Raw genomic sequence first — 27,592 nt, 5'->3', positions numbered from 1 at the left:
GGTAACACTACAGAGATGGTAGATATCTGGAAAGGTTTTACCTTGGCGCCTACTCTGTATAACTTTTATATGTCTGATGTGCCGGACTGGTTATACACAGAGGTGGGGTGCTGTCCAAAGGTAGTTGGGTGCACTCTGCCATGTTTATTATACGCGGACGACCTCATTCTCTTAAACTACATCTTTCTGGGGGTTAAATCCATGTTTTTGGCACTTTGCAAATACGCATCCCTTAATAATCTAATCATAAACATGGATAAGACCAAAGTTCTGGCGTTATCAGCAAAGAAGGAGAAAAGGCCAATGCTCAAATGTGAGCTTGGAATAATCGAATATGTAGACCATTATCCATACTTGGGGTTGGATATTGATAGTACCAAAAACTACAGGCAAATTGTTGAAACAAAAAAGATTAAAGCCCGTAGGATGATTCAATCAATTTGAAAATTCGCTAGGGACACAGCAGGGTATTCCCTTGAGGGAATAATGTTGTTGTACAAACAAAGCTTTTGCCCAGCAGTGCTCTATGGATTAAAAGCCCTGGCCATGGCTGACCTATCCTGGTTAGATATCCTGGAGGGCTATTATTGGAAGCAAGTGCTGAGACTTAAATCCTCTTCAACAATACAGTACATCAGACTAGAATTTGGCTTGACTTCTCTAAAAGGGGAATTGTTGAGAAGAAGAGGTTTGTTATATATCAAAACCCATTCAAACCCTAGATGCCAACTACTTAGTCTAATGGCTGTCTCAGCCCAGGGTAAAGATTGCTTTGGCAGCCTGGTAAATGACCTATTTAATTACCTAGGATGGTATCCAGACTTTAAAAGGGGCACATCCTATGAGACCCTGAACAGTGTCTTTACAAAAAAAGCCAGACTTTGGGACTAGGGTGCCAACTACAGGTATGTAGAGTCCCTTCAGAGCTATACACATATAGCAACTACTGTGGTGCATAACTATCGGCAGACCCAAGGGTACCTTTGACAATGCCCTAATATGGGAATCAGGGCCTTTAGATTGAGGTTAGGATAAACCAGCTTCAAATTCTCACTCTAACTGGACCACTGCTTGGAATTCCTAAAAAAGACAGATTCTGTCATATGTGTAAGAATCCAGTACATCCCTAGACAGCTAAACACATTTTTACGGAATGTAGAACGCTGGGTACGGAATACATGAATCTGTTAGGACCATTGGTACATGAGTATAGCCATGTATCAGCTGCGGTTAATTATTAAGAAACGCTTAGCCAGTGTCACAAGAATTAGTATTAATTGATAAAGCAAATGTGGGGTTGTCTGAAGTTTATATACCTTTTAGGGATATATGAATTTTGTGGAAAAATGTATGATGTTGTGTATGTTTCATAATGTTGTTATATAATGTTTGATATCCAGTGTTATGTTTTATGTGTTTTGTAAAGTTTCATTGAAACTAAACAAATAAAGAAAAAAAAGAAAAATAAAGGAGCGTCCAGTACACTTCACAAGCTAAACCATATGGTTTGTCAGAGCTTATATTTTCTTTATTTATCTTCCCCTCTCATGGGATATATAGTTCTAGGTTTAATTCCTTTTAGCTGCTCCCACTTACCACCCATGACTGTGGCAGGCTGATCTGCCTAGACCCTGAATCAGAGTTAAGGTATTGCTCACTTTCATCGAAAGAAGGTTTCCAGCGAATGCCTGAATTTGCGCATCCTTGAGCGGACCCGTAAATGGGGGGGAGGTCTGACAAGGTCAGGAGCGGGGTCGGGATGAGGGTAAAGGATGGTAGAGGGGATGGATGCAAGGGGATATGGGAGGAGCAGACGAATAGGGCCTGCGGGATGGGGGAGTGAACTTGTATGAGACCGAGAAGTTGGGTGGGGGAAGTCAGGGCGCCTCCCAAGGTTACGGTGTAGTTCCCTACATCAGAGATGGAGTTGGAGAGGTCCGTCACAAAGTCTTTGCCATAGGGCCAAAGCTGGATCCTGGAAATGGGACTTTGGCAAAAATGGCCTGCAGGGAATCGGGGATCCAAAGTTGATGGTGAAATAAATAACACATCAAAGGTTCAACAGAGAAGCTCTAAACTCATCGAGCAAGCCCCTTATCTGCTTCATTGCTGCTGTCCCTGGCTTTGCAGCACAGGCAGCGCAACGGTGAGGCTAGGGTGGGCCACAGCAAATTCTTTGAAGGGCAGCAAGTGGCCTGCTGGCCATATAAGTGTCCCTGCTGAAGATTAAGGGACCTTACATACTAGGAAGCACCATTCACTGGCATTGGTTTACTTTCACTCTTTATTAAGGTGCACAACACGAGGTCCTCTCGTTACCTATAGCTTAAGGCACTTTACACACAAGGCAGTACCACAAAGTGGTCCCTTTTTTTCCACTGTAGATTAAGACACGTTCCTGTACCAGGAAGCACCAGGAAGTACCTGAGAAGGCTTCTCTTTGCTTTCACTGTAGATTAAGGCACTTCCATTACCAGGAAGTACTACTTGAATGCCTCTTTGCTTTCACCGTACATGAATGCAGTTTCTATGCCAGGGAGAGCGGGAGCACTTTACTTTCACTATAAATAAGGTACTTTCACTTAAGGGTCTATGTGCTTTCATTGCAGGTTAAGACGCATTCTGTACAGGGTGAAACAATTGAAGTGCCTCTATTACCTTTTCTCTGTATTATTTATTTATTTAATTTTTTGTTCATTTATAACACGCTTAATACCAGGGAGTGGTTTCTAAGCACGGATCGGGATTCGAATCTGTGTTGCACCCCGTTGTCTTGCTTCCAAGACAAACGTGTTGCCCCTGACCTATCCTTCCTCCCCAAACAGACTTAACACACTTTCTCTACCAAGGTGTTACTCAAAGGTCTTGTTTAGTTTTATTGTTGTTTAGAGCTACATTTCACACTGAGGAGCACCACTCTGATCTGTCTTTATTTTCGATGTATACAGACACTGTTAGGGAATACTATACTTAATTATACAAGTCAACAGCCACATATGAAGAAAGACAACATTCTGTATAGTCCATTCCTACGTGTATGACATAACTATATTCCTACATGCAGGGTGCAAAAATTCAAATTACAAGCTACTAGCCAGCCACAACAAAGTCACTCGCCACCTTAATTCGACACTTAAACACAGTACACAATTCCTTAGTCGCCAAGAGTCAAATTTCACTAGCGGACTGCTAATGGCGAGTGCACATTTTGCACCCTGCCTACGTGTGTGACGTAACTATACTAGCAAATATGACTACTTCAGATATACAGGCACGTCTAGTTGATGGTTTATGGTCATAATCTCGAAAAATGAAATCTCTAAAAAATAAATGTCGAAAAAAAAGGCCGAAAAAAAAGTCGCTTTTTTTTTAATGATGTTTTTTATTCGAAATGGGGGGGGTTCCCCCCACCCCCTTTTTTTAACCATTTTTTTTAACCCCGGACCCAAAATAAATATATAATTAAAAAAAGAGAAATTCAACTTTTTTTTTTCTGGTCTTTTTTTTTTCGATATTTTGACTGACCACCCTAGTTGATAGGTGTTTCCCATCGAGAAAAGTTTGTTGAGAAATTAAAGAAGTGTTGTTTGTCAACAGAGATGCCCTCTTAGATGTTCAACGCCAGAATTAAGATACAGACAACCGAATTGAGTGTGCTCCAACTTATGCCAACTTCTCAGGACTATTCAAAATTGATTTCCAGGAATGGCAATGTATTTGAAATTATAGGAGTGACAAGAACAAGATCCTATTTGTATTAAAAAGTGTTCAAAATCTGAAAGATCATTGGATGCACTTGCTGAGGAAAAAACACGATCAACCCACAAGGGACATCTGTGGTTAACACCTGATGATAGGACATTTTCATTGTGGAAATTGTCCCTCCTGTGAAATAAAAGTGGAAATGCTTGCGTATGGGTAAATACAGTGGAAACATCCGGGACATATTATTGCCGTAGCAAACTTTTTTTTCTAATGCATTTTATGCCCAAATGAGCTACTGTATACAGGAAAGACAACTTAGATGATATGATATGGTATGGCATTTATAACGCGCCTATACACAAGTGTTTCAAGGCGCGATGAGGCAGGGAGGGGAACAAAGGGAGGACAGACAACGATCCTACTAGGCCAGGTGTCATTCAGATCGCGCAAGTGCGTGGGAAGGGGGAGGGACAGTGCAGTACATGGGAATAGATAATAACAATAAGTAAAGTAACGGCCAGCATGTGGCAAGTGCAAGGGTAAGTGCAGACATCAGGTGTCAAAGGCTGATAGGGGGACTGTAGGGATACAGAAACAGTCCCAAGTGCGGGGATTGCCAGGTAAGCAGTGCAGGTGTGTGACTCTGGCAGGGGAGGGACCTGGGCCCGAGATCAGAGAGTGTCCAGGTAACCAGTGCAGTTCAGGTTACAGCCAGTAGGTCAGCGGAGGAGAGGAGGAGAAAAGACAGAAGCAAAGAGAAAGGTTTTGAGGTGCTTCCGGAACCGGAGATGGTTCTCCTCAAGTTTAAGGGAGGCAGGGAGGCTGTTCCAGAGGGAGGCACCAGCCGAAGAAGGAGATCTACCACCAACTCGTTGCTTGGAGAAGTGACTGACCTCTGGCCCCCCTAGAATCCCCTACACCATTGGTAACCAAGAGAGTGGGGGGTGGATGTCACTGTAAACATTCAGCAGCAACCTTAGAGACATCATTATGAGAGGCTGAACTGCAGGAGGCCGGCCAAGATTTGTTTTCTTGCCCTAGAATGATTTATGCCGCACAGCCATAAAAGTACAAATGACCAGAGAGATGGAGGAACATTCACACCTTTAAGTGAGGTAGCACGCTTATTGAAGCAGGCTGCCTACAACTATTTCCTGAAACCTAAAATCACAATTTTAGTTTCTGTAATTTAAAGTCTGTTTATTTTTTGTGGGAATATAGTGCTTTTTCACATCATGCTTAATAAAATGGTTAACTATATCAAACAATAAATGACAGGTAAAGTTGCTTAAATAAATACCTGGCGATCTCTGAAGACACCCTGAAAAATAACCCAGAAAAGGCTAAAAGAACAAATCGGGAAAAAGACTGGAAGGAAACACAGGAAAAGAAATTATCACGAGACCTATGTCATAATGTCATCTGGGAACGCAAAGCTCTGAACACGCTACCTCCATATTTGATGAAATTTCCCTCACAGCACTACCGAGATCTGCTTATGCGCTGTAGATTTAACATCTGGCACTCAAGAGAATTAAGGTGGCGAAGAAGACAATTTGACAAATCACTAGCATATTGCAGATTTTGCAGAAAGAAGGAACAACTGGAAACTATAAGGCATGTGATGTTAACTTGTCCGAACCTGGTATTAAAACGCCTGATGTACATGGGAAATTATACGAGCCTGATCTCGGAGGAGAATGAAGAAGAGTATTGGGAAAGGCTCATCACAGCTGAGAAAGTGGGCCGTACTTTGGACGCATTGAAATTTGTTGAATCCTTAAAACTGGAGCAGGAGGAGGGGAGCCTGAGGTGGATGTCACCCAAATAATTGGAGATTCTGGCCTAGGGGGGGGTCACTTAGTGAATTTGAACTTGAACTAAACCTAATTTGGGGGGCTTCCACCTCTTTGAGGAGGGAATGTTAAAGGAATGTTAAAGGTTTAACCTTGTTTAACCCGATAAACAAAAATAATAAAGTTGCTTAAACACAGATTTCTGTAGAAGGTGCGTCAACTGACAGGTGGCCCTTACAAATTACATTCAAAGTATATATTATGCTGCATTAACTACTTGAGTATAAGTGAAAACATAAGGTTGGTAGTAACAAAAATGTAATTTTGGAGTGGAGAGTGTAGTAAAATCAAAAAGTGATAAATGCAAGGCTTTGAATTAAACATTACCACTACCGTTGCTTTGCGCAACATTCCATGACATTATTCTGTATTATGTTTGTGCAAATAGAGAAGGGGACAAGCCATTAGCAATTTGGCCCCAGAAGGCCTTGTGGACGATGCAGAGGGTTTTGAACTTAATCCTCGCAGCCACTAGGAACCAGTGCAGAGATTTCAGTCCTGGAGAGATATTATTCCTGGGCTTGAGGCCAAGGACAAGTCTCGCAGTCCTTGGTCAATGTAAGAATTGTTGAACACCGCTCCAGAATCAGGACACAACGCCGACCTGCATTTTGGTTCATTATTTTCTAACAAAAGGACATGATTGTCCAAATGTTGGATGGTTCGTTTTAGATAAAGCAACTTGCAGTGAAAGATGATTCTCAGCTTAGTCAGCTCCTACGAAGATGGAACAGAAATGTTTCCAAACATTTGACAGTCATTGCCATGGGCGAAGACGGATTGGAATGTTGTATTATAACTAGCTTCCAATATAAATTCTACTTTCTATGTTACCCCTCAATGGTTGCATGATATAGTAAGTAATAACGAAACTGAGATAACATGGATAGAAATAATGTATAGATGTACACGTTTGTTGATTGATGTAGGTTGATCATCCTGCATGGTATGGTAACATAAATCTTACTGATCCAATTAGGTCCGATGGTGTTGACTTACCATTGCCTTATCTTCACCTTTATTTCAATCTACATTTGTGATATGACAAAGATTTCTGACACTTACTGAACCTCAGACTACTTGTACATGGAATATTGCCATTTTTACCCTTCTGGTGGTAGGACTGAGGGGCTGTTAAAATGGACAAAGACAAGCAGGGCCTGTTTCCGATATGGAAACCAAGCATTCTTTACACCTGAGGCAACTCAACATTTTCTGCTCTCAATATGGTGGCTGAAGGTAGGTGTATTAACTTTGTACATACATACATACATAACCAGAAAAGTGATGGGTGGAAGGTTTTGAATACATATGAGCCACTGGCACTGTTCTGGGCAACTTTCCACACCACCGTTTATTAGCCCCTCTCCACCATTGCACAAGGGGTCAAGCCAAATGGAAATCAGTTAGGTACTGCCACCAATGGTAGCAGCCCAGCCCGAACTGCTAGGCCAGGTCCCCTCGGCATGGAAACACAAGCAATCTCAGACATGTATAACTCTGTGTGGGACGTGTATTCCCAGACGTGGGTCCCGTGGCTGCTGGGCCTAGAGACCCAAGTTATACCTCACTGATGACGCCCAATGGGGCTGAAACGTGTGCGGATGCTTGTGGTCATGTGCAGAAGGTAATGTTACCTAGCAGTTCTGGCTGAACTGCTCCTTTGGGGGTGGGCCCAATCCTGATTTGCTTATGGTCTTTCCCCTTCGGTAATGGCAGGCAAAGAACAATGGTCTGGAGGGTTGCACAGATCAATTGCCAGAGGTGTAAGATTCATTCTAAACCTTCCAGTTATCACCTCTTTGTGTTGCATACCTACATACATACATACATACATGGCAACCACAGGCGGTTATTTTTAAACAAAGCTACAGAGTTAAAAACCCTTCTACTATAGGAGATTGGATTGGGAGTTGATTGATCAAGAATGGATGGTAGAACGCAGATAACTAAGGACTTTCCACATCTAAGGAAGACTACCATTATTCCTCTTAAGATGACAATGACATATCTTCATCGCACATTACCTAAAACCGCTCATGTCTTGTAAACTCGTACATTACCACTGCTGGTAGAGAGATATTGAAATTAAGAAATGTTGCCAAACTTGTCTGTACTAAAATGACCACTATGTCTCAGAAGTGGCAGTGGAATACGTATGATGGTGTACCTCTGAGACTGTGAACAATTAAAGCACAGCATGTGCACCAGGTATCTGGCAAACAGGGAACCGCATCCATGTAACACTTAGTTAAGCTTCCCAAGGAGGAGCGCTAGATAAGTGATGTGACAGTTTGCGAATCGACTCATATTCTACTAAATCTGGGATCATTTCATTTAATAGGAATAATATTCTAACAACTTTATGCAAGTTTGTTAAACCATTCTCAAATATTAACTTAAAGACTTTTAACACTACCCTTGAAGAGAGCCTCATTCCAAGTAATTATGAGATATTGTGTTCCATAAGCAAACAATGACACATATATTTGCCTGACTGTAATTGAGGAGGAAAGCACTGTCTGCTATTAGCAGTTGAGGGAAAAAGTCAAATAATACATTTTAAGAAAATGCATGAACTTTTGATAGAAAAAAATACAACAGAAACAGGGATCTGATGAAGGCAATTGAAAGGTCAGGGGAATATCTTAAAGGAATTCTAGTAATACCTAGTAGTTATCTCAACTCGTGTAAATTGGATATCAGACAGTGGAAGCCCTAATCCCTGTTATGCATATGTATGCCTATCAACATTGCATCCTAATATAGGGCATCAGGTAGATTTGTTCCCCGTTGTGGTACATGCTCTCTATGCAACAGTAGAACTCTATATCGAGACATATGTCCGTCAAAACACCAAAGTATTGTTTGATGACAGCGTGACTATAAAAGATATAGATCTAACCCTGAGTATGAGTTCTTATTCTTGATATCTCGTAATTTAATTTATTAACCACAGATAATTGATTTATATCAAATTGTAAACTGAACTATAACCAAATTATTATAACTTGTTGCAAGCATGTTATTGAAGATAGAAATGAGATGTTACAAAGATAATAGTGATTACTCGCTTTCCACTCTCTCTTTGCTGTGTGTCTTCCTTATCTGCTAACTCGATGTACACATTATAATGCTAAAGGACTAGGAATATTATTGTATTAACCAGAGGTTAATCTGACTGGGTCCCCATCTTCCATGGAAGACTGCTCTTTACCCATGATGAAGTCCTGGGCCCTAGAACAAGGCAATAAATAAATGATCCACATGCTGAAAATGGTTGAGTTTTTATGAATCAAGTTGCTGATATTTTCAATTGAAGACAAAGCAGAGAACTTACTTTACCCTAAAAGGTTTAATAATTATATCTGTAAACTTACGCATTTTTTGTTTTACCCTGATATATTTTTATCAGGGCATATATAAATTGTGTTTTAATGTATGATTGAGGACTGAATGATGGAGTTAGTGATTGCGAGATGAGTGGTCTGCTGAGATTATTAATGTTTTTTTATGAAAGCTAGCTGATAGATTTAGGAATAAGATAATAAATGCAATTTAATTCTGTTTTTTGATAGCATTGCTATGTTGGGTGCTTTTTGTATTAAAACGTTAAAATAGCACAGCGACTTATTTTTTCAATTTTTTTAAAAAAAAATTTGATTCATGTCTGTGATTGTACAACAAACTTGGTGTGAGATAAAAAAGGAATCTTATATCCAGTTACACTAAAGGTTTTGGGTTAAAACTAATTTCCCCCTTGGGAACAAGACTTACACCCTCATTACAAGTTTGCTGGTATCCCGCCAGTAGTTCTGGCTGGATACCGCCAAAATGACCTACTGTTTCTGCCGCCTGATATCCTAGATTTCAGGGATTTTGCAGGTGCCGGAAAGTGTGGTAAATCCCCATTCCATGGAGTCCAGTAGGATTCCATGGAGGGGATTGCCGGTGTGGGCCTGATTTACCTCCCAGCTCTTGGCTGAAGGTCAATCATTGAACCCCCACCGGGAAAATTGATGGTCACGAAATCACTAGCAATTTTACTGGCAATTTTCCCAGACCTGCAAAGTTATAATGACCCCCTTAACATTATTTACTTTCTTTGTTGATCAGACATGTTTCATGGAAGGAGGGAAAAACATACCTGTCTCTTCATAATCAACATAGATTAGGCTTCATTCTGTACCCTGAACATTGGGTTGTTGTCTGCTTGATCTTTTTTTGATCCAGCTCTTTTGTTGGTCTTCTCCACTTTTTCATAGAGCAAGTTCAATGGAATGCACACACTGATGCTTTACTCCTGAGTCTTCTTCTTTTTAACTCCACTTGCCACTCCAGTTTCGTGTTATAACCCCTGATATTAGATTCTTTATTTCCAATGAAAAAGGCTGCTTTTCTTTTTGTGTTCTTCCAATGAATCAAGAAGAAAAGGTTGCAAGCTACGAGCCATGCATAAAGTCTTTTTGTCCCTGTGAATGCCATTTCTCCACATGCAAACAGCACACTATTTCTCAGTTGCCACGATGGAATTATCACTCGCCAGTGGCGATTGCAAATTTTGTGGCCTGAATGAATGGAGGAATCGCTGTCTTATTCCACATCTTCCTATTGTTTAGTAGGTTCTAAAATTCCTCCAGGCAGCTAGCAGGATTTGTGGTTTACACCATTTACCATATTTAATGGCTTCTTTATCACCCACCTCACTGGTAACGTTTTTTTTTAATCAAACTCAAGAGGATGGACGGCTGTTTGGGCTATGCAAGGATTGGAGCTTGTGCTCTGTAAATTACAAGTAGATCGCTAGAATGGGTGCATTAAACCAATGACGTGCACACTGTAAGGAACTCATGGTGGCAACACTAAAGACAGACACAAGTGATCACAGTTCAAGGGTGTTTATTAACCTTTATGTGCAGGTTGGAAAAATACCTAATCTAAACCTAAATCTAAGATGGGATCAGGCTACGACCATCAAATAATAATTGTAATTGTTTATTTGTAAAGAGCTTATTCACAAGTGAAGTGCTTCAAAGCGCATCAAGGCGGGAAGGGAACAAGGGGATATCATCGTCATTCTTATGTCTTGAAGATTCTGGATGATCTAACAGCAATACCTAGCATATTGGCCATGGCATATCTACTAGTATAAGTGTAGAAGAATACCACCAGGACGTCGGACAAAACACACAGAGCCCAACAGGAGCCAGGACTGCCATAAGGACAGTCCGCATATACAGAACCCCACTGAGGGCACACAGCATTCGGTACATGCCTTGAGAAAGACCCTATGGGTCGAAACACGTGTCGGCTGACCAAACTTGCATAACAAGTCTGTAACAAGTGTTATACAAAACACAAACTTTTCTTATGAATAAACCACACAAGGAAACACCAAATAAATAAATCTTTTTCATACTAACCGCAGCGTTGGAAACAATTATTTTGATAAACCAATCGAGATACCCGGGAGTAAAAAGACTTTTCTTCTAAACTACCAAACTGGGGCTTAGGCTAAACCCCAAAACCACTCCTGTGATCTCGCTAGAACTCATCATCGCAATATAAATGGAGCTCAGCACAGGCAGGTTCAAATCCTAGAGCCTCAAACCCACTCCTACTAGTATAAGTGCGTGACAAAGAGAGGGGGGAAAGGAACATACATGACAAAAGGTTGGTCATCAATGTGCCTATGCATGCAGGCACAGCAAGCTAGGGAGGAGAGATAGAGGAAGACAGAACAGACAAACATGCTAAGCCTAGTACATTCAAGGTCGTGCAAGTGCGCAGACATAAATGCGAGGGAGGTGGGAGGACTGCACCTGGACCAGCAGGGGCCAAGGTTAAATCAGAGTGGGTGCCACTCTCATGGAACATATTCTGAGTGCAGTAATGCAAGGCAGAGTGCGGAGGCCCGGAGGCAAGTGCAGGACTGGCGGGGGAGCCTGGGACCTGTGAGGCTCTGGAGGTGCACCAGGCGACCAGTCAGGCGACTGAACAGGTTGGGGAAGGGAACGAAGGTGGGAAGCAAAAGAGAAGCGAAAGGTGGTTAACAAGGGAGAGGGAGAGAGAAAGAGGAAGAGAAGAGGAATGTCTTGAGGAGTTTCCGTAACTTAAGGAGGTCCGGCTCAAGACAGAGAGATGCAGGTAGGCTGTTCCAGAGGGAGGCACCTGCAGAGGTTAAGGATCTACCCCCAAATCTCTTTTTGGAAAAGCGTCTCACCCGCAGAGAGTTGGAAGAATCAGAGCGGATGGCCCCTAAAAGGATTGTATTTAGGAAGAGAGTGTCATGATCTCTGCTTCCAAAAGGTCAGGGTTTTCCCAACTCCCTTGGAAGCAGATCCATAACCCAGGTTCCGAGTGCCAACCAGTCCCAATTGGGACCTTTTGGACCCAGTCCTGGCGCCAGTGGCACCAGGCTCATAAATATGCCCAGTCCCAGCGCTGGAAGCGCCGGGCTCATAATGCTTGGGTGGACTTACCTGCAGCAGACCATGCTGCTTACTTGCCTGCCAGTTGAGCCTCTGATCCTCTTCTGTTTGGAACTACTTTTCCTGTTGGGTGGGGCAGGAGCCACTCCCTAGATTCAGAACACTGGAACTCTTCTGGAAAGCAGGAACTCTTTTCTTACCTAGGCGTGGCTGTGGAAGGAGACACCTAAGCACTACAGGAGGCTATTTAAACCCCACCGGATGGATGAATCTTGCTTTGCGTTATTCTGCATCCTCTGCAGCAGAACGCTCATCGTGTCTTCTGCATCTGATCCTGGGCCTAAGGAAAAAGGCTTACCATCCTGAATCCAGTCTTCAGCAACACCTATAAAGACAAGAAAGAACAGGTTAGCATTACGGTCTTCAGTGACAGCTCTTCACTTACCTGGTCCATCGGCTGTCACCAACGCCTCGCGCTGCATTCCGGCATCTGAAAGACAAAGGCTTACCTACTCTTCGTGCGCTCCGGAGGTCTTCACACTGCATTCCGGCATCTGAAAGACAAAAGCTTACCAACTCTTCGCACGCTCCGGAGGCCTTCGGCGCTGCATCCCGCATCTGAAAGACAAAACAAGGTGCGTTTAAAGACATTGGGGAACTTTAATACTCACGTGCCATTACTCCTTTCCACATCTAACCCAGTGGGTATTCCGGCACCCTGCAGCCGCTCCGAACTTGTACCTGCAAAATAAAAAGACAGTTAGAGCGCATCGTGAAGCAGGCAACAAGCGCTTACTTACGTGCTTCCAGGCGCTTCTATTCATCACACGGGCTCCATCTTCAACTCACTTCAGCCCGTCATCCGCCATCGCCGGAACCCTGCAAAACAAGAGACATCATTACTAAAGACTTTAAAGACATTAGAATTACTCGAAACTTACCGTTCGTGCAGTAAACGACGGACAGCAGTCCTCTGAAGTCAAGAGGCCTGCTCCCCTTATCCAGTGAAGAAACTGGTTACAGCACCCTGCCCCGAGGCAGATGGAGAGCACAGCGTTCACTTACCTAAGGTGAGAGCGTTAACCTTTGGGGTTCTACAGGAGAAGAGAAAGGGAAGAAGAGAGAGACATTCAATAACCCAGTTCCTTAATCCCATATTTTCTATCTGCAGACATCTTACCCTTCGAGTCAGACATACAGTGCACAGAGGTCCAGCCCAAAGAGCCAGCCGTGTGTTACACATCACCTTTGAAGATACAGTATACGCCCAGTCAAGACCGGCGCCTCTACGGGAATCAGGTGAGCGTTACAGAACGCAAAGCCTACCACAAAACTCCCGTCCAGGCGCTATGGAAACCTCGGATACCGACCAGCTAGCCCAGTTACTTGGGGAACTAAGGGCAGAAGTGCATGCAGCCCGTCAGGAAACGAACGCTCTAAGAAGGGAACTGATTATTTCCAAGGAGCGAACAGATGATCTCGCTAGACAATTGCTACAGTCACAAGCCGGACAGACCCCGTTACCCGCATCTGGGGGAAATCTTCCTTCTACATCCTCTATGAATCCAGTGCAGATCAACCTACCTGGGAATGTACCTCTGGCTCCGCCCGAACGATTTTCTGGTGACCCAAAGAGGTTTGCAGTATTTATCAATCAGTGCCGGTTGCATTTCTTATGCCGGCCAGCAGCCTTTCCAACTGATCAAGCTAAAGTAGCTTTCGTGCTTTCGTACCTTAGTGGCAATGCGGCAGACTGGTCGATCCCTCTAGTAAATCAAGATGATCCGGTCCTCCATGATTTTCAAGCTTTTCAGCTCAGTATGGAAAAACTGTTCGCAAGACATTCACAGGGGCAGGCCTTGGACAATGAGCTTCTTTCGTTGCGACAAGGTAATCAAGACCTTTTGGCTTATATTGCGTCTTTCAACAGACTGATAGTGGAAACTCAATGGCCTGAGGACAAAAGGATTACGCTGTTTTATAGAGGTCTACGTGGAGAGCTCAAAGATGTGTTAGCCCAAGTAGTGAATCCCCCACAAGATTGTTCGGACTATATAGACTTAGTCGTTCAAATAGATCACAGACTGCAGAACAGGAAGGCCGATCGTTCCAAGTTTGATGCTCGAGTATTTTCCAAACCGCCAACTCCTTCCAAAGGAGTAGACTCCGGGGGACCCATGCAAATAGGGGGTCTGAAAGGTCCTCTAACACAAAAGGAGCGGGAAAGGAGAAAACAGTTGCAATTATGCCTCTATTGCGGAAACTCAGGGCACTTTCTTCGAGACTGTCCGGTGAAACCTGCCAAGAAGGCAGTAGGAGCTGCAGTTACCAAAGTTACAAACTATGAGCAGGGAAACGACCTCGCCCGACAAGAATAGAGGTCCTCTTGCCGAGCGTGAAAACCAGTTCCGTGACCTCGCATTTCGTGATACCTATGGTCCTCATTAGCCCTGATAATCCGGATCGATTACATGCAATTGAAGCTTACGTCGACAGCGGTGCCATCGGCAATTATGTGGATCATGAAATGGTTTTGAGGATGAATCTAACTCTTTGTCCCAAGGCTGTAAAGGACGTCATTACTACGGTGGATGGTACGGAGATAGCCTCCGGGCCAGTAACGCATACCACTCAAGAGGTGACGCTAGTAAGTCAAGATGGACACCATGAGAAGATCGTGTTCGATGTGATCAAGGCCCCTCAGTTTCAGATTATTCTAGGAATACCTTGGTTAGAGAAACACAATCCTCTGATCGATTGGCGAGCAAGAACGGTCCAGTTTCCAGAATGTGTCTCTACTTGTCACCCTCCACCTGGTGTTGCACTGGCAGCAATTTCTTCAGAGACTCCCCAGTTACCTTCCGAATACCTAGAATACCAAGATGTTTTCCGGAAGGATCAGGCTAACTCTCTACCTCCTCATAGGTCTTATGACTGCCAGATAGACCTGATACCTGGATCTACTCCTCCTTGTAGTAGAATTTATGCCCTCACCGAGCCTGAGAACCTTCACCTTCGACAATACCTGGATCAATACCTGGCAAATGGGTTTATTCGTCCTTCCAAGTCCCCTGCTTCTTCAGCTTTGTTCTTCGTTCCAAAAAAGGAAGGAGACCTTAGAACTTGTATAGATTATCGCTCCCTGAACCAGATCACCGTTAAGAATAGATATCCGTTACCTTTGATCCCTGAACTCCTGGACCAAGTCAGAAAAGCATGCATATATACAAAGCTGGATCTTAGAGGAGCTTACCACGTGGTACGAGTAAAAGAGGGCGATGAATGGAAGACGGCCTTCCGCACCAAGTATGGGCTATTTGAATATCAGGTCATGCCCTTCGGACTTTGCAATGCCCCGGCCGCCTTTCAATATTTTATGAACGATGTCCTCAGAGAGCTCATAGACGTGTGTGTTGTTGTTTACATTGACGACATCCTCGTTTATTCTTCATCGGAATCTGAACATCGAAAACACGTGAAAATGGTCCTCGAAAGATTGCGTCAACACAAACTTTTCTCTAAGTAGGAAAAATGTGTTTTCAACGTGACTGAAGTTGAATTATTGGGATTCTTATTATCATCTGGCAGAGTGCGTATGGATTCAAAGAAGGTCGATGCAGTTCTCAAATGGCCATCACCATCCTCCGTAAAAGGTGTGCAAAGCATGTTAGGCTTCGCTAACTTTTACCGCAGGTTTATCCCCGAATTCTCTCGAATAGTCCAGCCCATCACTGCCTTGTTAAAGAAAAACAAACGTTTTGAATGGTCTACCGAGGCGGAACAAGCTTTCCAGGATTTGAAGACTAAATTTATCTCTGCACCAATCTTAAAACACCCTCGTCCCGAACTCCCCTACATCGTGGAAACTGATGCTTCAAGCCTTGCCATGGGGGCAGATCTATCACAAAAGGACCCGGTAACCAATCAGTTGCATCCCGTGGCATTTTGGTCCCGCAAACTCTCGCCTCCTGAAATCAATTACACGATTACTGACAAGGAACTTCTGGCTATCAAGTCTGCCTTTAAGGCTTGGCGGCATTATCTGCTGGGGGCCCGACACACCGTTACTGTGATTACGGATCACCGAAACCTGCAATATTTGAAAACCGCAAAAGCCCAATCCTCTAGACAACTCCGTTGGGCATTATTCTTTGCCGAGTTTGACTTCATAATTACCTATCGACCTGGTACAAAGAACGGTAAAGCTGATGTCCTTTCTCGGATGGGAGTGGAAGAACACTTGATCAACCCTAAACCTGTACCAATCATTCCCGAACAAAGAATTCTGGGTGTAATCGCCACAGAATCCATAGAGGAAGTTAAGGATAAAGCCAGGCAACTTGTAACTCCAGCAGACATACAGAATTGGCATCTGCAGGGAAAGGACTTTGCAGTAAAGGACAACTTATTGTATTTCCAAGAACGATTATACCTACCCAGCACAGATTTACAGAAAAAAGTAATCTCTTGTTATCACGATTCTTTAATGGAAGGACATCCCGGTATGGCCAAGACCTCAGAAAAGATCAAGCGCTACTTCTGGTGGCCGTCTTGGAAAAAAGATATCAGAGACTTTATAATGTCCTGTGGAGTATGCGCCCAAAACAAGAGTCAAAAGGAAAGACCAGCAGGCCTCTTACGCCCTATTGACATCCCACCTCGCCCTTGGCATACGCTTTCTATGGACTTCATCACCGATCTACCTCCATGCTCCGGATACAATACGATTCTAGTAATCGTGGACTTATTCTCCAAGATGGCGCATTTCATTCCGCTCAAAGGCTTGCCAACAGCAGCAACTCTGGCCCGAGAATTTCTCGAAAACATCGTCCGACTGCACGGTTTTCCTTCGGTTCTAATTTCGGATCGAGGTAGTCAATTTATTTCTCATTTTTGGCGAAGTTGCTGTCGGTCGGCTCAAATTGATGTGAGACTATCGACCAGTCACCAACCTCAGACCGACGGACAAACCGAGAGGACCAATCAAACTCTGGAACAGTATTTACGCTGCATGCTGCAACAAACTGAAAAAACTTGGAAGGACATCCTTTGGATAGCCGAATATGCCTACAATAACTCTGTCCATTCGGGAACTGGGAAAACCCCGTTTTTTCTTTTGTACGGCAGTCACCCTCGAACCTCGGAGTTGGATCCTCTCCAAGATCTTGAAACACCAGCAGTAGACTACCTGCATTCTACAATCACCCAAGCCTTTAAGGAAGCTGTTTCTCACCTTCAAAGGGCTAAAGAACAATACAAGAAAGGAGCAGATCAACATCGGAAGGAAACCCCTCAATATCAAGTAGGGGATCAAGTCTGGTTATCCACCAAATATCTACCTCTAAAAGGGCCACGCACATTCAACCCAAGATACTTTGGTCCCTATTCCATCACTACCATAGTAAACCCAGTAGCGGTCAAGTTGGACTTGCCCCCGCACATGAAGATACATCCGGTCTTCCACGTCTCTCTATTAAAACCCGTGCAACCTCAAACCCGACTAACTAAATCTCCAAAACCTATCCTAGTTGATGGAGAACTCGAGTTTGAAGTCAAAAGCATTCTGGACTCCAAGATCTCCAAATCTAAACTATTTTACCTAATTGACTGGAAAGGCTACGGCCCCCAAGAGAGATCCTGGGAACCTGCTGAATATGTCCACGCTCCTCGCCTAATCAAAAGATTTCACCGAACATTTCCTGACAAGCCAAAACCCCCGGAGAAGCCCGGTTTGGGAGGGGCCTTGAGGGGGGGTACTGTCATGATCTCTGCTTCCAAAAGGTCAGGGTTTTCCCAACTCCCTTGGAAGCAGATCCATAACCCAGGTTCCGAGTGCCAACCAGTCCCAATTGGGACCTTTTGGACCCAGTCCTGGCGCCAGTGGCACCAGGCTCATAAATATGCCCAGTCCCAGCGCTGGAAGCGCCGGGCTCATAATGCTTGGGTGGACTTACCTGCAGCAGACCATGCTGCTTACTTGCCTGCCAGTTGAGCCTCTGATCCTCTTCTGTTTGGAACTACTTTTCCTGTTGGGTGGGGCAGGAGCCACTCCCTAGATTCAGAACACTGGAACTCTTCTGGAAAGCAGGAACTCTTTTCTTACCTAGGCGTGGCTGTGGAAGGAGACACCTAAGCACTACAGGAGGCTATTTAAACCACACCCGATGGATGAATCTTGCTTTGCGTTATTCTGCATCCTCTGCAGCAGAACGCTCATCGTGTCTTCTGCATCTGATCCTGGGCCTAAGGAAAAAGGCTTACCATCCTGAATCCAGTCTTCAGCAACACCTATAAAGACAAGAAAGAACAGGTTAGCATTACGGTCTTCAGTGACAGCTCTTCACTTACCTGGTCCATCGGCTGTCACCAACGCCTCGCGCTGCATTCCGGCATCTGAAAGACAAAGGCTTACCTACTCTTCGTGCGCTCCGGAGGTCTTCACACTGCATTCCGGCATCTGAAAGACAAAAGCTTACCAACTCTTCGCACGCTCCGGAGGCCTTCGGCGCTGCATCCCGCATCTGAAAGACAAAACAAGGTGCGTTTAAAGACATTGGGGAACTTTAATACTCACGTGCCATTACTCCTTTCCACATCTAACCCAGTGGGTATTCCGGCACCCTGCAGCCGCTCCGAACTTGTACCTGCAAAATAAAAAGACAGTTAGAGCGCATCGTGAAGCAGGCAACAAGCGCTTACTTACGTGCTTCCAGGCGCTTCTATTCATCACACGGGCTCCATCTTCAACTCACTTCAGCCCGTCATCCGCCATCGCCGGAACCCTGCAAAACAAGAGACATCATTACTAAAGACTTTAAAGACATTAGAATTACTCGAAACTTACCGTTCGTGCAGTAAACGACGGACAGCAGTCCTCTGAAGTCCAGAGGCCTGCTCCCCTTATACAGTGAAGAAACTGGTTACAGCACCCTACCCCGAGGCAGATGGAGAGCACAGCGTTCACTTACCTAAGGTGAGAGCGTTAACCTTTGGGGTTCTACAGGAGAAGAGAAAGGGAAGAAGAGAGAGACATTCAATAACCCACTTCCTTAATCCCATATTTTCTATCTGCAGACATCTTACCCTTCGAGTCAGACATACAGTGCACAGAGGTCCAGCCCAAAGAGCCAGCCGTGTGTTACACATCACCTTTGAAGATACAGTATACGCCCAGTCAAGACCGGCGCCTCTACGGGAATCAGGTGAGCGTTACAGAGAGCATTGTAGATAGCAGGGGCCCCGTCCCCAGAAAGCCTTGTGGACTATGCAGAGGGACTTGAACTTGATCCTTGCAGCCACAGAGAGCCAATGGAGGGATTTCAGTGCCGGAGAGATGCAGTCCCTGGGCTTGAGGGCAAGGATAAGTCTTGTGGTTCTGTTCTGATAAGTTGAAGAGGTCGAAGGGTAGAAGTGGGAAGATTGAGAAAGAGACTGTTGCCGTAGTCTAGTCTGGAGAAAACCAGGGCTCTGGAGACAGTGAGACAGGGTATTAGCATAATTTTTTGTTTTTAATTGGTCGAATGGTACATTTGACCAAATTTGACCTGTACCATTCGACCGATTAAAAACGTACAATTGGGCTAATACATACATGTGGTTGGGGGTTTGCGGGGTGTCCCCCGCTCCCTGTGATCGGTATGTATTAGCCTTGGGGGATTGCAGGGGTGCCCCCTGCTTCCTCAACATGGGAGGCGGGGGACCGAAAAAAAAGAAAAAGGGACCCTGCGGCGTCGGATCCGACCCGCGTTAGAGGGACAGATCTGATGCCGCAGGGGTGAAGGGGACCTGGCGGCGAGCAAACAGCTAAGTAGGGGAGTGGGGTGGGGGGTGTGGGTTGGTGTGCGTGTATTTGGGTTGCGCTTTGATATTCTGACAATTGATTGCATGCAGGCAGTTTGTTTTCTGTCTGTTTGCCGCGTTCAATTGTCAGACGATCAAACACCACCAAACCTGAGGCAGTCTTAGTAGCGTCTTGTCACCTAAAAGGGCCTATACTAAAAAAAATATTGCCAATCCTTACCACTAAATACAAAAAGAGTGTGGGATATGATTCACAAGAAAAGCGTTAAAAAATGATCAGTCAGGATGTGGTAGCCGGGGGTCTCCCTTCCCCACGTTTTGAGCATGGGACAAGGCGGGTGGCCTGAGCACAGCACACTCTCAAGCTTTGCCAGCACGAGACAACGGTTCTGTTTTCAGCTATCAGAATCTTTGGTGGTTAAGTCTCTTTTCTACAAAAAGTCTCTTGCCTCCTAGGACCTGATGTATTCAAAATAACAAACAAAAGGTTCCTTTCCAAATGTATGTTGGGTGATGACTTTTCACCCCTGGGTCCCCCTCTCAAATATCGGTCTCCCTCCGTCAGGTTCGCTACAGCATTTTTCACAACAATTTCCCCTGTGGCATTCACAAGCCTTAATGTCTTTTTAAACAGTTCACTGTGGACAACCCTCTGCCGGGACTTCAGACTTCTGCCCTTTTTATCGGCATCCCTTAGTCGGGTTCACGCTTGCCAATCGCACAATCCTTTCTCTTTTCTCACTATGCAGGATTCAGCTCCCTTAGCTTTTCAATTCCATGTAGGTCAAAGACTTTTGACTGTACAGGGGGTTTTGCTAGACCCTTGTATGACCACTTTGGCCTTCTCCTTCCAGCTCTCCTACGGCCTTCTGGTATCGGTACTTTCAACAAACGTGGATCAACCAGAGTCTCTTGAATGAGCACCCACGTGGTGCTGGACCTCTCTGCAGCTGGTTTTCCCTTAATGTTAATAGTTCTTTGAACTTTTTTTTCTTTGTCCTTTTCAACTTTCGTTCAACAAAGTTCGGTTTCTTATCGGTTCTCCCCTCGACTCACCAGCTGTGATGAACTGCTTGGCTTTTCTTGTCTCTGGAGTCAAGACCTTTACCACGGTAGCAAACGTCTCTCCCGGTTCTGATTATCAGTATAGGCGTGCTCCGTGTACCGTTGACATCTGCTGCAATACACACTTGCTATTGTTTGCGGTCTTCCGATTCCTTTCAGGGAGGCTTTGAGGGTCTGAGTCGGAAAGGGAACGGTTGCTTCTCTCCTTGTCGCCCTTTCGGAACTCACTGCCTTTCTCCTCCTCTTGAACTACCGTGCTTGGATTGCTGTTTCGTTGTGCTGTCTGCCTTGCTCGTCATGTGCTCTCGTGCTCAATCCTGGTCAATTGCCTGACTTTGCCTGACCCTTGTGTTGGGACATGTCAGGTAAACGGCTCTGGTGTTAGTCCGTTGTCTTTTGTGGTGTGCGAAAGTATTCACACACTTTTGTTCAACTCACTTGAGCTATCTTACTAGGTTTGAAACGTGTGGCCTACAAGGCATGAACCTGCCTCTACAATGTGTGGTGCTGCATTGTTTGGTGGTGTTTTTCCATAAGTGGACACAGTTTTCGAGAATTTCTTAAATCTGCATGCCAATTTATGAGAAAGTTGTGAATGTGCTAATTGTGGGACCAGGGATTTAAACTCTTAAGTAGCAAGCAACTTTTCAATGTTGAACTTGCAGGTTGTGAGGGTCACAGCGCTGTCAACTATTGATTAATTACTAAATTGAATTGTGTCAATAAAAGGTTTGGCAAACCCTGGACACAATACTACTAATATTCAGGTGATGCATCCAGAACTGGACATATTATTCCAGATGTGTCCTCCAGAGCTGAGCACAGTATCCAAGGGCTCCCGAACCGGATGCAACAATACAGATGTAGCCTCAAGGTCTAGACAAAATCCCTTGAATGAGCCCTCACTCTGTGCAGTAACATCCTGCAATACGTTTAGCAGACATTTATCCTAGGATACACATTTATTTTTTTGTGTTGCAGAAGGCAGAATCTTCCTATTCAGGTCAACTATTCTTTTTGTTAACACCTAAAATGTGTAATCCAGTCTTGGAATACCGTATACAGAAATGGGACATGAAAACAAGGTAATATACAAAATGTCTCCCTTTTGCTTTGAATGCTAAAAAACTGCAATCGCTCAGAACAAACAATTGATTCAAAGCACTGGCTGTGAGCAAAGGAGGATCCACTTGAGTTGGGCAAGTGACGGGATGGTGGTGATTGTATAAGCATGGTCAGTTTGGTGAGGGCAAATAAGGTGCTTGTACAAGCTAATTAATAGCTTGTTAATAGCTTATAAGAGAACAAAACACATATAATTAAGAACTAGCATATCTAACGGGCCGTAAAATATATACTAGCCATTGGCTATTGATATTTGACTCTTGCCGAGTAAGAAGTTTGTGTCCTGTGTGTATGCCGTGATGCAAAGTGACCACATTGACTTCGACACATTGACCTGGATTATAGTATCCACAGGTCCACAACTGGAGCTGAAAGCATATCTCAGGGAATAGACCAATCCCTTTTGGAAAAGCAAACCATAGAAAAACAGCATGCCCCATAATTATTCACTTGAATGAAACCAAAACCCAAACTGGATCCAGGAAGTGGAATTATGGACACGGAAGGAGATACACCATACATAAGACGTAATCAGGTCACTTAGACAGTAAAATACATCCCTGGGCCAACAATCAAAACCATCTTAACCAGCTAACAAGAAAGGGACTAGATCTTCCATAATCCCTATTTTCCAACCAACAGAGGAAAACCTCTACCAGTATAGCAAAATATGCTTACAGATTTTGAGTAAATAATATAATTGGGAAGACAGGAGTAACGCACAGAAGTGTTTTGCACCTCAAAGGGTGCAGTCTTGGGGAACATGCACCCCTCATCCATTTGATATCTAGAGTGGCAGCACGAAGCCCAGTCTTAACCATACAGTTAATAACACACAGACATAGCACCACTTCCCTCCCACACTAGCAGGAACATTGGGGAGAAGAGAACTCATGTCTCCCTCACAATTGCAGCACAAGGGAGACCGAATTGCCGGCTGCCACTCCCTCCATTAAAAGCAAGGGAAAGGATACCAGCACTGCACCAAACAAACAAGAAACGTTTTTTTCAAAACCCCCACCCCACAGGAGTGATGCTCAACGCCTATCCTGAACTGTTTGGCACAGGAGGTCAGCAAAAAGAAATTCGGGGAAGGGAAACCCTCTACACTGAAACAGGGGAACACACCAACATCACCTTCCCAGCTAGCACTAAACACACATTAAAGTGGGATTTAAGATGGCAGCTTCCTCATTAAAAACTTCCCCCATGGACTTAGGACTACAAAGTATCCCTGCCAAGGACAATGCCCAGAACATGCATGTGACCCCGCTGGCCAGTCAGTAGGAGGCTAGACAGTCCAAGTACTACATAACAGCCAGCTCCCATGAAAAGAGTGGAAGGGAGTTTTGTGGTACCGAGGAGGCAAGTTATGGCGTCAAAGGGGAGGAAGACGTTTGCTAGAGCAGAGAGAAAGATTGCTGGTCAAATAGTAAGATGTGGAGTGGATAGACAGAAGGTAAGACCTAGAGAGGATGGGAGCACTGCTGGGCTGGCTGTAAAATCTGGAGTGGAAGCACAGATTGAAAGACTCGGAGAGTAAGGAGGGGAGGATTGCTGGGCAGAGTGTATGACCTGGAGTGGAGTAGTGCATTTTAACTCATAAAGAAGAGAGGTTGATTTTAAGACCTGGGTTGGAGAGATTGAGTGTAAAACCTGGAGACCAGAAGGGACTGAAAGTTGGAGACCAAAAATACAGAACAGGAAGGAGATTGAAGCAGATACCAAAAGTAATGTGATGTGAGTAGGGACCTGGCTACATCCCTAATCAAGAAAAGGGGAGAGGAAGTGAAGGCAGAGGTTGTTGATGAGGGAAAGACAGAGAAGCTAAAGACGAAGGGTCTGGCCAAGGGGAAGGCAGAACAGGAAAGGGCAGAGGTCCTGACAAGAGAAAGGTTGGAGCCCTTGAACAGAGAAGGAGGAAGTGCCCCAGAGGTGGAAGAGAATGAAAGGGCAGATGCCCTGAAACTGAGACGGTGACGAGAAGGAGGAGGTGAGGCAAGAATAAAGTCCTCTGGGGACTAACTCTTTCATTTGCGCTGATTCACAAAGGTGACCTGGGAATTTCAGGAGCGGCTGGGCTGTAGCGCAAAGATGCACTGTCCAGCCCCCTTGCATACATTAATGTCTGGAACGCACTCCCAATACTAATATATGGCAGGTTCCCAGCAACCACGTGGTTGTTGGGAGTGCATTTCACAGAGACGGGCCATTAAAAAGCGGTGGTCGGTCAAAATCTCGGAAAAAAAATCTCGAATGACAAAAAGGTAGGAAAAAAAATCTCGAAAAAAAAGTCGAATTTCTCTTTTTTTAATTATATATTTATTTTGGGGTCCGGGATTAAAAAAAATGGTTAAAAAAAAGGGAGTTTGGGGGGGAACCCCCCATTTCGAGTAAAAAACGTCATAAAAAAAAATCGATTTTTTTTTTTCAGCCTTTTTTTTCGAGATTTATTTTTTCTAGATTTATATTTTCGGTATTATGACCATAAACCTTAAAAAGCATGTCCATCCCTGTTTGGGAGATGTACATGCTAGCATGACAGCTGTGGTTTAAGATGTGGCTCTCACACTTCACAAACAAATCATGACAGGGTCAGAAATCAGCCTGCCATGATTTGTACATTTCCCTGCAACTCTTTCAAAAGGCGCAGGGGGGTGACAGTGAATTTGGGGCATTTAAAAGGGCATCCCATTTGTGAATTCGGGATGCATTTTTAAATGGCTTGAAACTCACCCTTATTTGTGCAAAAGGGGGGGATCATCTGAATGAGCGTATTTAAGATGTGCTTATTCTGATGCCCTTTGAGAATTGGGCTGACACTTTTTGGGTAAAGTGAGGAGATGTGCTAGCTCATCTCCTCACTTGCACCAAAAAAGCTTTGATAATCTGGCCCCCAGTGTCCTTGTGAATTGCCTGGGAACACAACAAACCCCAACCATTGGGACACCTTAAATAAAATTGAATATACGTGTTACGTTATTTGTTGCAACTTGTGAAAGTGGGCAGTTGAGGGGGCGTCTGACTTTTTATGTCTGGCTAGTAGCTTCCAACTTCTTGTTAACCCTGGAGCATCTAGATTATAAGTGGCATTACAAGTATGTTTTACTGGTGGTATTACATATATAGTTTGTATTGGCATTACATACACCTTTGCGTAAGTAGCATTGTCGTTGATTGTGTTGAGGCATTTGTGTATAATACGTGTGTAGTGTGACATATGCACCTCATAAAAGCAGTATGTATGTTCTCTGTTTGTTCACAATCAATGACACAAGAGCAATCACAGCATTTTTTCCCTTTTTTTCAGAGAGTTGCTCTAATATGGACTGTGGGTCTCCCCAAGACCTGCCTGAGCCTGCAGGTAACACATCTTTCTATTCAGAATTTTGAGAATGTTATGTAAAGAAATTATTTGTTTTCTCAAATAAAATGATGTTTGTTAAAGTGTTGGCAGTTGATATGTTTAGTGTCCGGTCTGTGTGTGCGTTTTGTTGGTCAGTCTTTACTTTAAAAAAATGTTTTATTGAATAAACATCAGTAAAATCGCTTTACAATGACTCAGGAGGGACGCTCACACTTAAGAGACTGGCTAGATACTTTATTGCGTCAATTCTGCTAAAACAAGGTGGAAACGCGGATGAGAACACACAGTGTACCGCCTACATTTTACAGCCACCCGAGGACGTTCCCTGGATGCCACCATCTTGATAGTGAACTCCTCAACCTACCACCCCTCCAATATACTGTACCCCTCCCTGCCTCCCCACTGTCGAGCTGGACGGGAGCTTTCTGCTCCAGTCCCAGCACTCTCTCCCTTCCTTGCTTCGCTCGTGTCTACTCTACCTAGGCTCGGGCTGGCAGGCTGTGGCCCTGTATGCCCTCCTAAGTGGGGCTGATAGCTATCTTCAATATCACAAAAGCTATTTGAATGATTACTGTAATGAGAATGTGATGAGTAGTTAAACATGTGTATGCATAGTGAAAATATCGATTTGAAGCTATTTGTTTTGGAAAATACCTTGTTCTAAATTTGAAGACAGATGTTTATTCATAGTACTTAGGTGGAGCAGAGTGGTGTGCCGTGCTCCCGGAATCCTGCGGTCTGTCCTTGCTGTCCACTACTCTTGGAGGGGGAGTCCATTTCAAAATCTCCAGGAGTCCGCAGAGTGGAGTAGAGTGGTGCAGTCTGTGTGGGCTGCGAGGCATAGATGCACTCCTTTCCGGGTTCGCCAAACTTTATACAGCCTGTGTACTGCTATGGCCGGTTTGGTGGGTGCTGTTAATCTAGAGTGACATTAATTGGTGCTGGCGGCTACCAGAAAAAGCAATTCACCCGCATGTACGAACTAAGGAGTGGTAAAAAAATATAGTGACCTGCCCTAACTGAATTCGTGCCAATCACTGATGCAGAGATGCTGGCCGCTATAAATCTTCCTCTTCCCTCTTCGCCGGACGTTGGTCAGAATGTGGAACCATGTATTGTGGAGGACGTCCCCCATTGTACAACGGGGTCGTCGGGAGAGGTGAACTTGCCGTGCCCACGGTTGGTAGGCTTAGGGCTGCCCTTACAGGGTAAACCTGCTTCTAAATTGATTACCTCCTTTTTCATACCTATTGGTAACTTGGGAAAGTCCCACGTGATGATCGGGTCTGTTCCAGATGAAACACAATGTATATATCAGAAAGCAACGTTACCCTACATCCAGTGACTGAGGGCCTGTCATCTAACAGTTAAATTGGCAAAGACTCAAGTTTTCGGACACCCCTCCTATGATCGGTCAGCGATACATGCCACATTTGTTTTCCACCATTTCCTCGGTCTGCTCACCCCCGGCCCGAGTGTCCCCTGGGAAGCCTGTTGTTCTATTTATGTCCCATGGGCAGGGGAGCCCCCCCATGGGAACACTCCTTGGTAGAGATAAAAAAGGTCGTTTCCCTATATGAAAGTTTAAAAATGGAGACTAAATCAAATTCGAAGGGGTGCTATTGGAATCCCTTGTGTTCAAATTCGAAAATATTAAACTGCACGTCCTAGCGACGATATTTTTGTTCTCCCACGGGCTGGGCAATGCTAAACCAGGTGCGACAATAGTCGTGGGCTCCCCAGCAGAGCCACCCTCAAGTCTGCCTAATGAGGACCTAAAGCAGATGCCTGTTGGAGTTAAAGCGGCTTTGAACCAGCAAGAGGCTGTGGCAGTGCCGGAGTTCCTGGGTGACAGCGTCATCGTTTGTGACGGGGTGGGGGGGTGTTATACTTCTGGTCAGAGAACACCCAGATGGTGTCGTGGAGGTAGGCTCGCATAATGAAGATTCTCCCACGGTGAGGGACTGCAAAAAAAAACCCTACCATAAGAAATCAGCAGCGGGACAGAAGGCCGCTAAAAGTGAGGCACCTGTCGAGCCTGAAGATTCAGGCAAGTACATTCTAATCTCTCCTGATGTGGTGAGTAAGTCCTCTTCAGTCGCAAGGCGCAAGCCTGTTAAATAAAGTGCCCTTCTGAAGAAGAAAAGAACCATCAAAAATTCCTCCACTCAGAAAGGTAACACTCTGGCGTCCAGGCACTTTCTGAATAAACTACTTTCTCAGCTGGCTGTCAGAATGGCCCT

At 44.5% G+C, this 27,592-nt stretch overlaps 1 protein-coding gene across 1 annotated transcript in view; it reads left to right on the top strand.

Annotated features, from left to right (window-relative positions):
* Positions 1–27,592, top strand: part of IKZF3 (IKAROS family zinc finger 3) — a 571,204-nt gene that overhangs the window by 122,306 nt on the left and 421,306 nt on the right. Inside the window, exon 2 of the mRNA XM_069634764.1 lies at positions 25,293–25,346. Within this exon, the coding sequence (XP_069490865.1) occupies positions 25,307–25,346 (40 nt within the window). The 5' untranslated portion in view covers positions 25,293–25,306. The remainder of the gene's footprint in view (positions 1–25,292; positions 25,347–27,592) is intronic.

Source organism: Ambystoma mexicanum, chromosome 13 (genome assembly GCF_040938575.1).
Source record: "Ambystoma mexicanum isolate Mex_15411 chromosome 13, UKY_AmexF1_1, whole genome shotgun sequence".
Lineage (NCBI taxonomy): Eukaryota > Metazoa > Chordata > Amphibia > Caudata > Ambystomatidae > Ambystoma > Ambystoma mexicanum.
The sequence above is the reverse complement of the archived record's forward strand: the minus strand, read 5'-3'. Positions and strand labels throughout refer to the sequence as shown.